Genomic DNA, 17,143 nt, shown 5'->3' on the forward strand with positions numbered 1-17,143 from the left:
ACATGTGAATACTTGCTGATTTTTTTTTTTTTTTTTTTATCCTCTATGACAGTAAATTGAATATCTTGGTGTTTTGAAGATGTCACCTTGGGCTCTGGGAAATCCTCATTTTCTAGATATGTAGATTAATCAATAATGATCATAATAGGTAAATGCAGCCCTAGAAAATGTGTTTGTTGAGTTTAGTTTAATGTATAAAATGTAAAAAATAATGATAAATTACGTGATGTCTTCAAATTGTTCATTTTGACCAACAATTGTAAAACCCAAATATTAGATTTCTAAAGATCTAAGTTGTTAAAAAAAAAAAAAAAAAAACCCAAAGCAAAGCTTTTTAAATCAGCCCTCATCACATACTGTCTGTTGTTATTATCTACCTGAAATATTCTGTTAAATTCTGCGAAAGAGGAAACAAACTCAGACAAACATACACAGGTGTTCACTCCGGCTCTCGTCCTATGTTTTCCATCCAATTGTATCTGCCTGCCAAAATAAACAGCAGTATAGATCCGTCTTGTTCCTGCAGGATACATCCCATTGGTCAGTCTCATACTGCTGACTCTCCGTGATTGGCCAGTGAGATCAGCAGATGAGTAAGCATGTCCTAATCTTGTCAGGGCAAGTCATCAGTTCAGTCAGATGCCATGTGGTCAGATGCCTTTAGGGTCTGTTTCTACTAATGCCTGCGTATGTTTCTTTGTCTAAGCTAATTATGTCCCAGACCCTCACGTGTGTGTTTGTATGTTTTCTGTGTGTGTTCAGGTGTGAACGGCTGGAGGAGCAGTTGAACGACTTGACAGAACTCCACCAGAATGAAATCTTGAACCTCAAACAGGAGCTGGCCAGCATGGAGGAGAAGATCGCCTATCAGTCTTACGAAAGAGCCAGAGACATCCAGGTTTGTCTGTCAGGTCCACAAGCACCCTGTCCGAAAGAAATAAACTGAATAATATTATATTAGGATTATACTTTATAATTCTCCTTGTATTTAAACTTGTTTCCAAAATAGATACAAAAATTGCAGCTTTTTTTTTTTTTACAAATGGATTCATGAATAAGGATGATAAAAGAAGCTTAGAGTACCAAGTATTAAAATGACCTCTAACCAGTTGAGTCATGTTGAAGGCCATTGTGATGATGATGATAATCACACCTCATGACACATTACATTTCATATGGACACTGTAATACACAATCTTGAGTTTAGGATTCACTAATATAGATACTGAAAGCAATAAGCCGCTAAATGCAGAATTCTATGGTGATTTTCTAACTTAAGTCAACTTTTTTGCATATATAGCAATTTTTTGCATGCTTAGCAACTGCTAGTGAATTTAGCCAGGTAGATCCTGTTAGCTACAGCAACAACATCAAGATAATTCTGACTCACTGTAAGAACAATGGTGATAAAATTGAGTTTCTATCATTCGTATTATACACACAATTTACTGGTTTATTCAGACAGTTTTCTGGAATTATTATTATCATCATATCGTCATGTCTTACTTATTTACTGCTTTAAGTAGTAGTGAAGCTAATGTGGGCTGCTCAAACAATGTCAAGTTAAACTAAAAGTCTGAGGTGAAAGTCTGACCCACCATCTGTTAAAGACATTATGTCATTGTCCATGTTGACACTGTAAACAAGAGGATGAGACCAAGAATCCTGTCTGTCCATTGGCTGTTTGTTAATAACACAAGCATTTCCTTGTAGGTGACTCGCATTACACCTGCCAGTCCTATCCTGTTATCTATGAGGGCTTAGGTTTATGTGTGTGTGCGCCTGCATGAACTGTATTTACAGGCCAAGTTGCCCCTGACTGCATTTCCTTTCCCCAGCAGCAGGGGGTGGTAAAGGTCTATGAAATTTACAGTATGTTTGGGGCTTAGTTTATACTTGACAAAGGTGACTTTGCTGACTGATTTTTTTATTTATTTTTTTTTAATTTCTGTGTGTCCTCTGCAGGAGGCGTTGGAGGCATGTCAGACCAGGATCTCTAAGATGGAGCTCCAGCAGCAGCAACAGCAGGTCGTCCAGTTGGAGGGGCTGGAAAATGCCACGGCCAGAACCCTCCTGGGAAAACTTATCAATGTGCTGCTGGCCCTTATGGCTGTCCTTCTGGTCTTTGTTTCAACTGTGGCCAACTGTGTGGTCCCCCTGATGAAGACACGCTCACGCTCTCTGTCCACCCTCCTCCTCATCCTCCTGCTGGCCTTCTTGTGGAGAAACTGGGACGCTCTCTCGGGGTACACACATCGCGCCCTGCAGCCCCCAGGATGACTAGACTGAAGCCAGCACATGTTGCTTTTGGTGACACCAGGCGATTAAACTGTAGCTGCAGTCATGCAGGAAGGTTGAAGAACGTGATTGCCGTTAGGATGGCTGTGTGGCCGGCGCTGAAAATCCGGTTGAGCACATTCGGACACGGCTCGGAATCAAGATAAAGAGGAAGAAATCGAGTAAAGTTGAGAACACATGATTTTCACTTAGGAAGGAACGAGACTGTTTACATTTTGAAAATGAACTCTTGTGCTGATATCCCTCACAGAATGCAGCGTTGTACTGTTTTTATCCTTAGAGTTTAATCAATTATAATGTTATTATTTCTAATAATATTATTTTTATTTTCAACGTTATTTTATTCAATACCATGTAGCATTACCCTCCTCTCACTCTACATGTGAAGGGGAGATTAGTCAGGAAACCTGGGCTGGCGATTCACCCCAAAGGCCCAGTCCATTTGTAGAGACATGCAAATGTGATCATGTGGTTGATTGCCTTTAGGAAGATAACTCTTACCTAGCTGTGATTGGTAGATTTGAACCATGGCTGAAAACCTTCCTGGGAGTTGCTCCTTACTTGCTGTGATGACATTTGTTCAAGATGGAACATTTCAAAGGACTGACCGTGACCATTGAGGGTCATGATGACTAGAGACTTTTTGTGCTTCCTTACCATTTTCTAATAGCAAAGATCACATGCTTTTACTTATTTCCTTTTTAAGTAAAATAAGAAAAACGGTTTAATACGGGAGAGTATAAATGAAACCTAAAGTCAGAATGGGCCAGCTGTAGAAGGAGAAGATGCTCACCACAGAAACTGCACATAGACATACAGAGAACATCTGGTTATTCTCAAGTAACATGTATGTATACAAAACTGCATGTTTTCATGAAGAAAAAAATACATGGGAACCAGAATAGCTTTTAAAAGCAATGACAAAAGGCCGTTGTCCAAGTAAAACCAATTTGCTTGGATAATTGCCTCCCCCCCTCACCATATTTGATCTGATCAGGTTAGGAAAGAGAGACCACTGGTGCTTATCCAGCTCCATCTCAGTTGGAACACGAATGCTGCTGCTTCATATCTCTCCACTGCCATGCCAGTCAAATGCACACTGCCTGTATGTGACACTCTCCCTGTGTATTATTACTGTGGCCGTCCTTGTTTTTCTACAAGTACACTATCTTATAGTGTAATCACCCAGTGCCAAACCTTAGTCTACCCAGGGATGCCGGAGCACCAAAAGGGTCCACGCTAAGAGAAAAGAAAGGTCTTGTTTCTGTTCAGATCTGTCATGAATGTTTTTCCTGGATGTCAAAGATTTATCTTTTTGGGAGACACAACTTTTGCAAGGTACATTTTATTAGAAATTTCACAATCTGAACATGAACTTGACTCCTGATTCTTCAGCTGTATGTTTCTACACCTTGCTTCCTCGAGTACAGTTCCTTGGCTTGGCGTCCAGTCTTTCCAATACTCGTTCTCTCTCTCTCTTTCTCATCTAGTCAAGGACATGACCAGATGACCGAGCACATTAAATAGTCCACCCTGCATTACATGCTGAGAAGCTGATGAATTGTACAGCTGCACTTTAGCACACTGCTAGATAACACATAGGTCAGGCTGAGGCTTGAGAAATCTTTTGATAGACACTTCAAAGGTTGTCACTCTTATTACAGTCGTCTTCAGTGGGATAAGGAGTTGACTCAGGTCAGGATCACTGTCGTCCTTGTCTAAAGATAAAAAAACCCTCAGAGAGGACTTTAGCTCATTGCTTGTCTAAATGTTCATAAACTTGATTGCTCTGAAGTTGAGCATGCAGTTAAAATGGCCGTAGACTTATCGAGCTATTTCAATTTTGCCATCTTGATTGCGGCAGACAAGTAGAGAGTGAGCTGACCTTTGACCTTAGCTTGACCTTGCAGTAACTCCTATGATATAGGGTTGTGTGCTAAACCACTCCAGTGCCTTCTGATGTCCTTTTCTAAGTGTGGAATAAATAAAGTGCATTCCTGACTAACTTGTATGCTTTTCTACCTTTTTTTAAAAGTGACTGTTTGTTTGAGTGAATGGGCTGCCTCGTATGATCTGAATCACCTTTGAAAGAGTCACTCCCTGCAGGTTCGTCATATGACCACTAGATGGAGATCTTATGCCTTGTTTGTCATTAATGGGTTTTTTTCTGGCTGTGAAAGGCTGTGTGTAGTTTGTGTGAATGTGAGTGGTCTGTTAGGAGGAAGGTAGGGGTCCTTATCAGGAAGGAAACAGGTTGGGTGGAAGGCCCCTTTAACTGCAGTCTTACTGCCAAAAGTCAGATTGAACCACAAGGGACAATATTTTTATTATAAACACAGGGGAGACCACGTTTCCCCAACTTAATTCTAGCATTCTCCTGCTCTCTCTTTCTCTCCCTTTGTCCATCTCTCTCACTCACTCTCCTCTCTCACTCTCTCTCTCTCTCTCTCTCTCTCTCTCTCTCTCTCACACACACACACACACACACACACACACACACAGCTTCATTCCCCTGAATGTAGTGTTTGATTGAGCAGCACCAAACCGCAGCACTCAGTCACACCTCGCCAGTGATATCTGATGCTGACAGCTCTGACCCACACCGAGCCTTATCCCTGCAGGACCTCATACACTCCCCCACAAGGCCCACTGAGGCTCACGCTCACACACACATGCACGCGCGCGCACGCTGTTGAGGTTGTCCATGACTCAGTCATTGTGCTGTGCAGTTAGGGAGGTCAATATGTTGCACTTTATCAGAGCTCTTTCCTCCTTTTATACACTGCCAGATTTGATGCGCATGGCTGTGCGCCAAGGTAAACACGGGACGCACTTATCTGCCCTACTGAAAGCTTCAAGTGGTGGCGAGGGGGAGCCGGGAGAGTAAGTTTGTCCCCAGAGCAGTCCACAGTAAATAGGCACAAGCGATTGCGCACGATTTAGCATCAACTTTAATTATTGCATGTATTCATAGATAATACTTCTGGGCTCGCCTGCAAACTGATTTATGCAGTGTCTGACACATTCCTGGTCGTTCCCCTACTAGAGATCATTCATTTCTATTCAGAGATGTGAGCATATGCGCACTCCATCCATAGACAAAAAATGCTAACCATATTCGTGCATTTTAGAGTGGGGGCGCATGTGTTGTGTTTGAATATTTATGAGGTAAAGCGCGCAAGAAAGCTATGTTGAATGTCAAAAACCGGAAAGGTGTGCTGATGTGACCATCTGGTAGCACTTTCACGGTGCTTACCGTGCCGTATGTGCCCAAAACGGAACCCTCTGGATCTGCAGAACTAATCTGAGAGCAGAGGGACTGGGGTGCACAGGAGGTGGGACGGTGACCCGTCATTAACCCCGAGATGAGCGGAACCACGCAGGGCCGGAGATTCATCAAGTGGTCCGTCTTGAAAGGAAAAGTCGAGGGTCATTACAACTTCATATGGCAAGATGAGCTCACTATATATAGCTTAAATAAGTTAATATTTCAGGTTAAGTTAATATTTGACCTTGCTAAATTTTAAATCTGCTAGTCTATAGTCACTCAGAGAAAATGGGTTTCAAATGTACCTGGGTAAAATGGAAAAAAGGCATTTAGAAGCTCTAATAGTCACCTACATCTAATAACAGTGATCAATCACAGCAGAGTGGTCTGACATGGAGCGCTTTGATGGGACGTGACATTACAGGAAGGCAGTGCCCACGGACCCTTCAGGGTTAATGAGGTGACAAATGTGTTCCCTGTGAGATCAGCAGTTTACTTAAATGTGTCATTTATTCGTGATTTATTTATGAATAAATTCTTAAAGAAGCGGAACTAAAACATGACTCCAAATAAGTTTTTTTTTTTTTAAATCACCATTGTGTTTGACAATGTCCAGAAATTACGCATCAATAAATCCACTTTAATTATTATTTTTTGTTGTAGATAATTGTTTGAAGATCGTAAAAATCTCAACGAGGCATTGTGGCTCAGTATGACTCGGGAGAAAGGCTGCTGAGCTGCACAGTGGGCAGAGAGGGACAGAGGAGGCAGCCTGAAAAGGAAACACGACTCGCTTATCGCGTCATTCTGGGTTTAGGCGTTGAGCAGGAAACAGCCTTTCCTCTCGGATTGTCGCAGTAGGAACAAACACACAATTTTGTCTTTGCTCAATGCACCCCTCGGCACAGAACACGCGGAAGCCGGTCAGAAGGAAAAATGCCTCCTTCGATAGAGATAGCTGTTCTGCTCCTCGGCGTCCTGGCTTTGGAGACGCGCCGGTGTGCCAGCGCGCTGCACATCCAACAGGCATTCGCGTCTCCAAATCAGACCAATAACTTCGTGGTGGACCCGGTATCCAGAAAGATCTACCTGGCCACCGTCAACACAGTCTACCAGCTGAATGGGACCTTGAGCATCGAGGTGGAGAAGAGGACCGGTCCGGTGGAGGACAACCTGTTGTGCCATGCGCCACAGCTGCCCCAGGCTCCGTGTGAGCATCCCAAATCCCTCACTGATAACTACAATAAGCTCCTGGAGCTGGATCGAGAGCAAGGGGTCGTGGTGGTGTGTGGATCTGTGTACCAAGGCTTCTGTGAGCTCAGAAAAATGGAGAATATTTCGGAGATAGCGGTGGAGTTCCCACCTCAGGGCGAGAAGACCGTTTTCCCCAGCATGCTCAACATCGCCGCCAATCACCCGAACGCATCCACTGTCGGGCTCATCTTCAGGAGCCACGGGGGAAACACCCGGCTTCTCGTCGGGGCGACCTACACAGGGGCTGGTACCCAGTTTTTCCCCAAGAATCACAGCAAGGAGGATCTGCGCTTTGAAAACACCCCGGAGATCGCCATCCGCTCCTTGAACGTGAAGGATTTATCCCGACTTTTCACCTATGACATTAACCCTTCAGAGGATAATGTGTTCAAGATCAAACAAGAGGTGAAAACCAAAAACAAGCTGAACTTCGTCCACGCTTTCATCCAGAAGACTTACTCCTACATCGCCTTCAACAATGACGCGAAAATGGGCCACAAGGAGAGCCAGCCAAACAGCATCCTCGCCAGGATATGTCTGGATACCGAGAGCCCCCGCAAATCCACGGGCCCGGAGAGCAGGAAGCTCACGGAGTCCTACATCCAGATGCCCCTACAGTGTGGATTTAACGGGAACATTTACAACCGGCTGATGTCCGTGTACCCAGCGGAGATCCACACAGACGACGGGAAGAGCTCAGTGCCGTACCTGTTTGGAGTGTTCTCCAAGGCGGACAGAAAGTCTGCTCTGTGCGCCTTCAAGTTTGGAGACATCGAGGAGGAGATCCGACAAGGCCGCAGGAACTGCTCCAACTCTCCCAGCAGCGATGTTCAGGTGCTGGATAGCGTTATCCAGGGCTCCGGGGCAGCCTGTATTATGAAGGGAAACTTGGTGGTAAGGACTAACAGATCTCTTATTTTAGCCAAGACAACTATTAATTTAATTATCTTCATTTTATCTAATTTGATTTCATGACATGGTTAGACATGTTATGCAAAAAAAAAAGTAATTTAATTAGAACAGGTCATAATCAGTCCAAAAGTCTTATTTAACACAAAAATGGTTCAAGATAGTTCCAGTTTTCTAGAAACACGTGTCAGTATCTTGATGGGGCAGAATAAATGAGAATATCTGTGATAAGGGCACAATAGAGAAATTATCAACCTCACCATCAGATATTGCCAGCTTTTGACTAAAACGAAATGCTTTTTCATTTTTTTCTTTTTATTTACGTCTTTATTTCTTATTTATGTGTTATTTTGTAGACATTCATGAATATTTTCCCATGATAAAATGAAAATGGGTGCTTTGGTTATTATTATTATGACTGTAATACAGTGTATTCCTTGTGTGCCTAACCATACTTGGCCAATAAAGCTGCTTCCGATTCAGATTTATTAAACCTGACGTTCCCTAAAGTTGTTCTGGCTTTACAAAAAAAAAGACAAACTCACTCATGACTAGCTATATCTCTCTGACAGTTTCCATTCATTCTTGCAAGCAGTTATCCTCTTTAGCCCTGAGGCTCATGACTCGGAGAGAGGATCTCCCATGTCACGAGTAGAGGTCATGATAGCTGGAAAGATGCTCTAGAGCTACGCTGGAGGTTATGGGAAGGGTGAGACTCCCCTCACATCCAGCAGCTCCCTCTCTTATCAAATATGAAGACGGAAAGGGTTCAATAGTTGAGTGTTTCTCCGTAAAACCTCAGACATGTCCTTTTTTTTAATCAAGTGTCTGCTGCTAACTATAACCCAACCACAAATTTAGCAATGTCAGTGAATAAATAGCTGCTTTGTCATAAACACATGCTCAGATATGATCTTGTGTTTTTAACTACATGCTTTCCACTCGCATACCAAACTAAATATTTGCCCTTAAGGAAATTTAAACATTGCACACTACTGTATATTTACTCCCATTGTTTTCCCTCCATATTGATGGTGTGGAATAATACAAGCAGAGAAAGCGCTGCACAGTTTCATAGGAACGCAGTGAAATTCCAGCTTTTCATTGTGGTGGTTTTGACTGACAGAGAAGAGGTCGAAGGAGGATGTCCCGCAACCGCTGTGCTGTCAGGTCAGAAAGCTTGCCCTCCTCGCTGGCACTGTCTTGTCGGCTGTGGCCCCGGACACCCCCTCCCATGACCAGCTGTCTGAATACTATCTCAATTGGCCCACAGGCCTTCCTGAGATAGACAACTGCTCAGTTCAAAGTGGATTTTTTTTTCCTGCTGTAATACCACCTACTTTTCCCTCATATAGTAAAGTTAGTCTTTCTTTAGTTTAGCATTTATGCCGCCTGCTGAAATGTGATCTTTCTTGTTGTCGACAGTCTGAAGGCCAGCACTGAGGGAAAGCCAGACACAATTTATGATAAGAGAGATGAAGCCGGGAGCAGAAGGGCCCGTGGGAAACGACTCTACAAATATCCACTGTGCTTAATTCTTTTTTTTTTTTTTTTTTTTGCCTCTGCGTGCTCTAAAATATTCAGAGAATTCCCAATAGATCCTGGTGCTCATCCAAGCGTGGCACTAATGTTTTATCATTGCCCGCCGAGGATTTGACAAAAGCAGAGTCTTATGAGTGTTGAAGACCCTTGTAAGCCCTTTTCAAGTATTCACTGAGATGTCTAAAAAGTGATTTAGAAGAATGAGCAGCACCGTTGTGATAGCTACTATCAGCTCTTGTTTTCCATTTCACTTTCATCATTCGGAGCACTGTTCTCTCCTGTTTTCTAATCTGTACACTGCGCTTCCGTATGAAAGCTGATGGGAATTGATCTCTTTCATTTTGTCTGTCTTCCAGCTGCAACCCGAACAGCTGGACTGCGGTGCGGCCCACCTGCAGCACCCCCTGGCCCTACGGCGGCCCCTGAAGGCCATTCCTCTGTTTGAATACTCGGGTCTTAGTTCAGTCTCTGTGGACAATGTACACAATCACACTGTGGTTTTTCTGGGAACCAGTAATGGACGCCTTCGTAAGGTGAGACACACACACACACACACACACACACATACAAGCAGTGCTTTTAAGTGATCAAGCGAAGAACTAACATAACCTCAGGTCAAAGGACATGATGGTCACCACTAAATGGAGTTAATATTTTTAATGTGACCGAGCCCTCAAGCTTGGAAAAACTATAACAGTAACAGAGTTATGTAGTGTGGCTCTGATGTGGCTGCTGAGTCTTTCAATAAACCAAATGTAGGTGTGTAATGAAACACTCCGAGCCACGGCAGAACAAGCAGCAACGTCTGCTTTCATCTTGCAGGTTCTCAGCACTGTCACCACCCAGCCCCCTCATTCCATTCATCCATGACCCATCCTGGCCTATTAAGTAGTCCTAACCATGTGCACTAATGTTCCTCAGACCTGGTTATTGTCTGAGAGATCGCCAGAAAGCCGTTTAACAAGACTGTGTGACGACGTATGACTCAGCCCTGCCGTGAGTTGGCGATTTCAGTCGGCGGCCTGCGACCTCAGCTTTGGAACATCTGCAGCGGGTCCAGCTTGTGAAAACCTTTCCCGTCCAATTAATGGCATTCCTTAATTCTGTCTCAGCCACATTCCTAGTCACCCCTGACTGAGCTTGCTAAACAGCAGCCTGCCTGCGAGCGCCACAAGCTGCTTCTCAGCTGTCTGCGGAAAACAACATAAACTGGCTCTGAAAGCTTTCTGACCTTATTGTTTTGCATTAGGCTGGTACCTTTTACAACATTAAAACCATCCTGCTGTGGGCTGTTTCGTTTTGGGCCTTCTAAAAGAGCTCCTTGTTTTCCTCCCCAGATGAAGGCACTGTTTTAGCCTCGGCTGAGCATGCAGTAATTAGTTTTTGGATGGTTTATACCGGATGCACAACATCGGTTGGGATGTTGTAAGCAACCGCGTGTATGAGAGCGTTTGTGTACGTCTGTTTGCTTGATTGCAGGTTTGACTGCGTTTTTAGGTGTTTGACTTTGTCTGCAGGCCAGCGCGAGTGGTTTAGTGATTTCATGTGTTTACTCAGATGAATGCATTCCCTGTGATTACATGCTATATATGAGTTCTGCCAGGATGTGTGTCAACCTTGTTATACAGGGAGCATAGTATTTCTGCGACCTTGGGCAACAGGCTCTGTGCTTTTTAGCTTTATGTGTCTTTCATTGTTTGTAAATGTATCTCTGTGTGTGTGGCACTGTCTGTGTGTGTGTGTGTGTGTGTGTGCCCCCAGGATAGAGCTGTTACAGAGGTTAATGGTGCTGTTAGTGTGTGTAATATGATTCTGACTGTGAGTTTGGCTCAGACTAAACACAGGGGAGCAGTGGTTGAGATTAAGTTAGGCCTCTTTTACTGTCTTTGAGAGAGCCCTCAGTGAAGTAATTTGTAATTACATGCATGTTTTAATGAAGTCTCTCCCTCCCCATTACAGCTGACTTCCATTTTCTGCCTCACGCCGTGTCCACCTTTATCTCACTCACTCTCTTCCAATTTTACTCTCTCAGTCAGTCAGTCAGTTCAGTTCAGCCCTTCACTTCTCAGTTCATCGCTTCATTGTCCCCCCTCTCTCTCTGTTCCTCTTTTATTCCATCTCAAATATAAAAGGCCCTTTGATTCATTTTGCAAACAGACTTTATCTCCTTCTCTTTCTTGTTTTCTCTCTCCTGCCCCACCTCCATCTGTCTTTATTCTCTCTCCTTTACACTCAGGTATACACAGCCACACACACCTAGAGAGAGAGAGCACCCAGCAGCTGAGCACTCCTTAGTTGAATAGGGTCTTTCATCTGCAGGCAGATAGACAGAGAATAGAGTCAGAGCGACCTGCCAGAACAGCATGTGTTTTGTTAGTTGACCTGGTGGCACACTGTGCCACAGCTCTCCTCACCACTGCTCTCTCTGCTCCTATTCTGCTCCCTGTCCAGGTGTGTGGGCTGCTGTTTACTCACTCCTCGCCGTGTCACTCTGCGTATGTGTTTGTAGTCACTGGGGTGCGGGGTGAAGACATAGCACAGCTGCTTAGAATCTCCAAGCCAGAGGATCGTGTGTGTGTGTGTGTGAGTGTGTGTGTAGATGGGTGGGTGGTGTTATAAAAACGAAAGTGCTATTTGGAGGCTGAGATAATGCCTCTCATCACAGGTTAAGCCAATGGTTTACTAAGCTTCTGTCTGCTGCGGTTTAACATTAACCAGCAGTAGGTGGTAATGGTTTTGTCGAGTGTGTTTGTGTGTGTGTGTGTGTGGTCTGTCATAGGCTACCTGCGGACAAAAGCTGTGTCCCCAATTGCGAAAAAACTGATTTTTGGGTCAGTGGTTAAGGTTAGGGATATGCAAGTAGTGGTTGTGGTTAGGGTTAGGGTAAGTCTCAAGGAAATGATGTAAATCTATGTAATGTCCCCAAAAGTGACCATGATCTGATATGTGTGTGTGCATGTGAGAGGCTGTTTGTGTGTTCTGCAGATGGAGAAGTGACATGGCCCGTGCTTGTCACCAGATGTCGGTCACTTTGCCAGTTCCTCAGGATGGCAGGATGTCTCCAGTGAAGGGAAACCCGACAAATAGCAGAAATAAGAGCTTTCACTGTCTGCATGACAGGAAGTCTCACTCAGCACTGTTTGTTTTTCTACGCAGCTCTGTGCGTGTGTGCCAGTGTGTGCGTATGTTTGTGCATACGTGAGAACATGTCACCCGTTTTATTATCTCGAGCTGTAGGAAGGCCATCGTGTAGATAAATCGCCGCTCAGTGGAGCAAGATTAGGCACACCACTTGAACAAAGGGCCTCCTAAAATATATTTGAAAAGTTTGAACATATAAGAAATATTTTAGAAAAGGGACACGAACGTTCATGATAAGAAAAAGACACTTACACAAACTTGGAAGCTATTGTATATACATTCGTATGATAATGTCGTATGGTTTTTCGGGGAATGTTTTGTGCATTTCGGGTTTCCAGGTAAAAAGAATCTATGAATCTTGCTAAAACCTCACAGTGACCTCACAGTCAGAGGCAAGAGGTGTTGAAAAACAGGAAGTAAATACATATCTGCTACATGAGGTGTTGCTGAGTAAGACACTTGGCCTTTATTTTGCTCTAACTTTGTTGCTGGTAGAATGACATTACATTGAGCAACTCTGAATATTTGAGGAGTTCTTCTATGTGAATGTGAAGCAAGAAGTTGGCAAAACTGTTGCTCACTTTTCCTTGTGGGAAAGTATTTATTGCACCATTCTGCACTTGTTCCAACACTGTGATCCAACATGTGTCCTCTACTCTTTCTCCACCTTGATATCTCTTTTCACAGCTGACCCTCCAGGCGAACATGACCTTGGCTAACCAGTGGACACTGAAGCTGCCAGCCAGTGAACCCGTCCATCACATCATGACCTTTGACCCCAACGACAGGAACTTCCTTTATCTCATGACCTCTCACCATGTAAGAATGAGGCTGCAGGGGAAGCTTCAGTCTCAAGATGTCTGTTAAATCTCTCTACCTCTGTCAGTGCTTTATTCACGTCGGCATAAAGAGTCATATTAGCCGCAATCAGACCTCATCTCACATCCAGTGAATCCTCCTCACCTCAATTTAGCTGAACAGTCACATAATTGTGTTGAAGATAGCTATATTTACAGACCTCCAACAGGTTTCGGTGCTGCATCTCCAAACCAATATGTTTCATGTATATGACAGGATGTGGCTGCACCTACAGCAGTTCTGTCGTGCAGTGCAAATGCACCTAATGGTTAGTCAAGTGTGGTGAGATGAAATCACTGTACTTCCTGTCTTAGAAGTAAACAACTTATGATTTCAGATGCACACAGATAAGAAAAAGCTCTTATGAGAAAACTAAACTTGCATACATGATGAACTTTCTCTGTAAGGTTGCTTTTCCAATATCGAATAGTCATTTGACTATCTTTCATTCAATTAATTTTATATCAAAAGCCCAAGTTGACATATTTATGTTGCTTGTTTTCTCTAACCCACAATCCAAAACACAAATATATTCAATTCACAATAATAAAAAACAGAGACAAACAGCAAATTCTCATATGTGAGAAGCTGGAACCAGTGAATGTTTGACATTTTTGCTTGATAAATTACTCAAACCATCAGTCAGTTATAAAAATTGTTGTTCACTAATTCTCTGTTGCTTGTTTCTGCACTAGTTCTCTATTAAAGGCCTGCACTGATCTTGAAAAGTTGTTTTTATCTGACATATGTTTTGAAATGTGTTTGATTTATCCTCATGCTGTGTTGTGCAGATGCTGAGGGTGAAAGTGGCTGAATGTGACCAGTGGAGGAGCTGCAGTGACTGTTTGGGAGCAGGTGACGCCCACTGTGGCTGGTGTACTCTGGAGAATCGGTAAGAAACACTTGTTTTTGTTTTTCTGTGTCTCGCTCTGTCTCCATCCAGTTTAACATCCCCCCCCCCCCCCTTAGACTTGTTCTCTGTCTCTCTCAGCCTCTTTTCTCCTGCCAAGAAAAAAAAAAAAAAATTCAATCAAATTATCATATGCATTAGTGTCACGCACATGCCACATGCTTTTTGACGTAATCTGTTGAGAAAATGTGGAAATGTCTGTTGTCTCTTCAGTCTCACTGCTGCAGCTGTTTAAATGAGTTAAAATTGACTCATTTTCAAGCTATAAAAGATCAGATTGATGACATAATGAAATGATTTCTGCTTGTCATTTTGATACTTGTAGCGTTTAAATCAATAAAACCGCTGAGGCTCATTTGCTGGTTTTCATCATCTTCACTCTCCATTTCAAAATGTCGCCCAGCTGAATGGGTCTTGGCAGTGACAGAGTGTGTTTTTGGGCTAGAAGGCTGTTGTTGGATAGAGCAGAATTGATTTGCTTATTATTAGGCCTCAGACCGGGGAGCAACATCATTGTTTCGAGCGCTCCCCTGGTTCTTTGGTAGTTTGGGGAGGGGAGTGACAGGCTGGGAGCGCCCAGCGAGGACTGACTTGGCTGAAGTGTTTCTGTGAGCGAGTGAGAGTACACTGTGATTAATGTGGCTCTGTCAGGGCCGGCTTTCTGGCTGTGTGTTCATTGGCTTTCATGGAGAATATGTGTGGTGTCGAGCTGTGTTTGTTTGTGTGTTGTTTGACTGTCTGTCTGTCTGTGTGTGTGTGCGTGCGTGCGTGTGAGTCGGTTGGTTGCTTGGTGATTAAAGCAGATCAGACGAGATAGTGAATTTTGTGATGAGTTGTGCTGCAGCTCTGGAGGCTCTGGCATTGCCAGGGGCCATTCAGAGCTGGAAGAGTGGAACTGATGAGAGTTGCGTGTTTGTGTGTCTGCGTGTGTGTGTGTGTGTCTGTGTGTGTGTGTGTATGTGTGGTCAGGCTGTCTCGCTGTCATCTTCCTGTCTCCTCTCCTTATTTATCTATCTCTCGTCTCTTTATCCCAGTCCCTCTCTCGCTTCACTGCATTTTTCTTACCCTTGTGATTCTCTCTCTGTCTTCGGCTTCCTTTTTTTTTTTTTTTTTTTTTCCTCTCTTGCCCTCGTATTTTCCAGTAGCTTTGAGAATTTAGTTATACTCTCTCAACCTGCCTCTCTGTCCCCGTATTCCTCATCTCCTCCTCCACCCAGTGCCCTTGTCCTCCTCTCTATCCCTCTACAAAGGAGCGTTGATTGTGATGATGGTAGTGGGAGGGAGAGTGCACACTGGTTCTTTTGACAAGGAAATGTCAAAGTGTGTAATGCTGTGTGTAAGTGTCAGCGAGAGTGTGTGTCGCTGTCTGGCTCTTGGAGGCCAGGGAGCTGATGTCATGAGTGTGTGTGTGTGTGTGTGCGTTTGATGCACTGTTTGGCCAGTCATGCCGGCCGCAGGGCTGGCGCTGTGGCCTCAGAGCCCATGGGATCAGGGGGTTGATGTGTGGGGGTGGATGGTCTCCTCCATCACCTCGCTGTCTGATACAACTACAGACGCTGAATACAGAAAAAAAGGCCCACCAGAGAACTATCTCACAATCTGTGAAGCCACCACTGTGTCTGTGGGTGTCTATTTGATTTTATGCATGGTTCTGACGTCTTTCAGCACGTCGGCATGTAGAGCAAGCATGAAAACATGTCTGTTCACTCGCTGGAGTTGGCATTGTTGTCTGAGAAGAGAGAGCTAGTTTCTCCGCCAGAGATAAAGCTTAGTCCTTGATCACTCTTTTCATGCTGGATCTGGTTTAATCTGCCACATGTCACAAGAAGGCACTTTAATATCTTTATTTGAATCAAATTATGCATCATGTGCAGTCTTTGCTATTCACAAATTATCATGCTTATCTGCATGTGCTTGTCTCACAGCGGCTTTTTGTGTATCTGCGTGCGTTTCCGGGCCTGTGTGTGTGGTTAGAAGCTCATATGTTCTCCTGCTGTTTAACAGTCTTGCTGGCTTACCACCTTATCTGACATACAGACACTTAGGAGGTGATGAGTTTTCTCAGGTCATATTTTAGCTGCATATGGACCTTGTTTATTTTAAGGAGCTGTTTGAAAAGCTTTTAAAGTCAGCATTCTGTTGTGAGGCAGATGATGAGTATGTTTCTGTGTGTGTGTGTGTGTGTGTGTCTGCTGTATGTTTATTGTATGTTTATTAGTTGCTCCAGCCTTTTAGAGCGGAGAAAAGTGCCTTGAATTAATTTCTCCTCACTGCTGCACTTGATCAAATTGTTGTTTGAATGAATTAGCCGAAATGCATTCTAAGAAAACAAAGAAAAATAGAGAAAGGAAATATGTTATGATGTCTCAAATTCACCTCACTGGTTAGTAAGCGACTTAATTTGCTGTCCAGTTGTTACGAAAATCACGTGCCATTTGTTGATGTCCATCTGAGACAGCATGTCTTTTTCTTTTGAGATTGTAAGATGACGTTTCCTGGATTCCCGCTTCAGTTTATACCAAGCGGCATCTATGAGGTATTTAGAACTTAAAGATAAAATCTGGAGTTTACTTGATAATCTAAATATATTCTTCTAGATGGAAAACAAGGAGGGCACTTTTAACCCATTATAACCCGTAAAGTTGAAGTTTTACTTTAATCTTAGAACACATGCATAATTCATAGTTATTTGTCATAAACATTTATAATTATAATCTCAAAGATAGGGCTGGGTGTTGGATACTTTTTGAGGGCTGACTGAAATGTATAGCAGAGTATCAAAAACAAGGAGGTACAGAAAGTTAGCATCAAATGTTTTGTCAGGTCTTATTTCCTTGTTTGGTAACACTTTATAATAAGAGAATGAAACACAAGTAATGTTTAACTGATGATGATTTATTGCAAGAATTAATGAAGAATGTATAATGAATTCCTGTTGCTCACCCTTAGATAGTTAACATGTA

At 43.4% G+C, this 17,143-nt stretch overlaps 2 protein-coding genes across 9 annotated transcripts in view; both read left to right on the forward strand.

Annotated features, from left to right (window-relative positions):
* Positions 1 to 4,303, forward strand: part of tmcc1a (transmembrane and coiled-coil domain family 1a) — a 43,742-nt gene extending 39,439 nt beyond the window's left edge. For all 8 annotated transcript variants that reach the window (XM_067592627.1, XM_067592619.1, XM_067592620.1 and 5 more), the window contains 2 exons: positions 763 to 898; positions 1,966 to 4,303. In XM_067592627.1, coding sequence (XP_067448728.1) covers positions 763 to 898; positions 1,966 to 2,280 — 451 coding nt within the window. In that variant the 3' untranslated portion in view covers positions 2,281 to 4,303. The remainder of the gene's footprint in view (positions 1 to 762; positions 899 to 1,965) is intronic.
* Positions 4,304 to 6,326: 2,023 nt separating this feature from the next.
* Positions 6,327 to 17,143, forward strand: part of plxnd1 (plexin D1) — a 61,298-nt gene continuing 50,481 nt past the window's right edge. Inside the window, exons 1-4 of the mRNA XM_067592628.1 lie at positions 6,327 to 7,714; positions 9,628 to 9,804; positions 13,100 to 13,231; positions 14,062 to 14,162. Of these exons, the coding sequence (XP_067448729.1) occupies positions 6,503 to 7,714; positions 9,628 to 9,804; positions 13,100 to 13,231; positions 14,062 to 14,162 (1,622 nt within the window). The 5' untranslated portion in view covers positions 6,327 to 6,502. The remainder of the gene's footprint in view (positions 7,715 to 9,627; positions 9,805 to 13,099; positions 13,232 to 14,061; positions 14,163 to 17,143) is intronic.

The sequence above is a fragment of the Thunnus thynnus genome, chromosome 6, assembly GCF_963924715.1.
Source record: "Thunnus thynnus chromosome 6, fThuThy2.1, whole genome shotgun sequence".
NCBI lineage: Eukaryota > Metazoa > Chordata > Actinopteri > Scombriformes > Scombridae > Thunnus > Thunnus thynnus.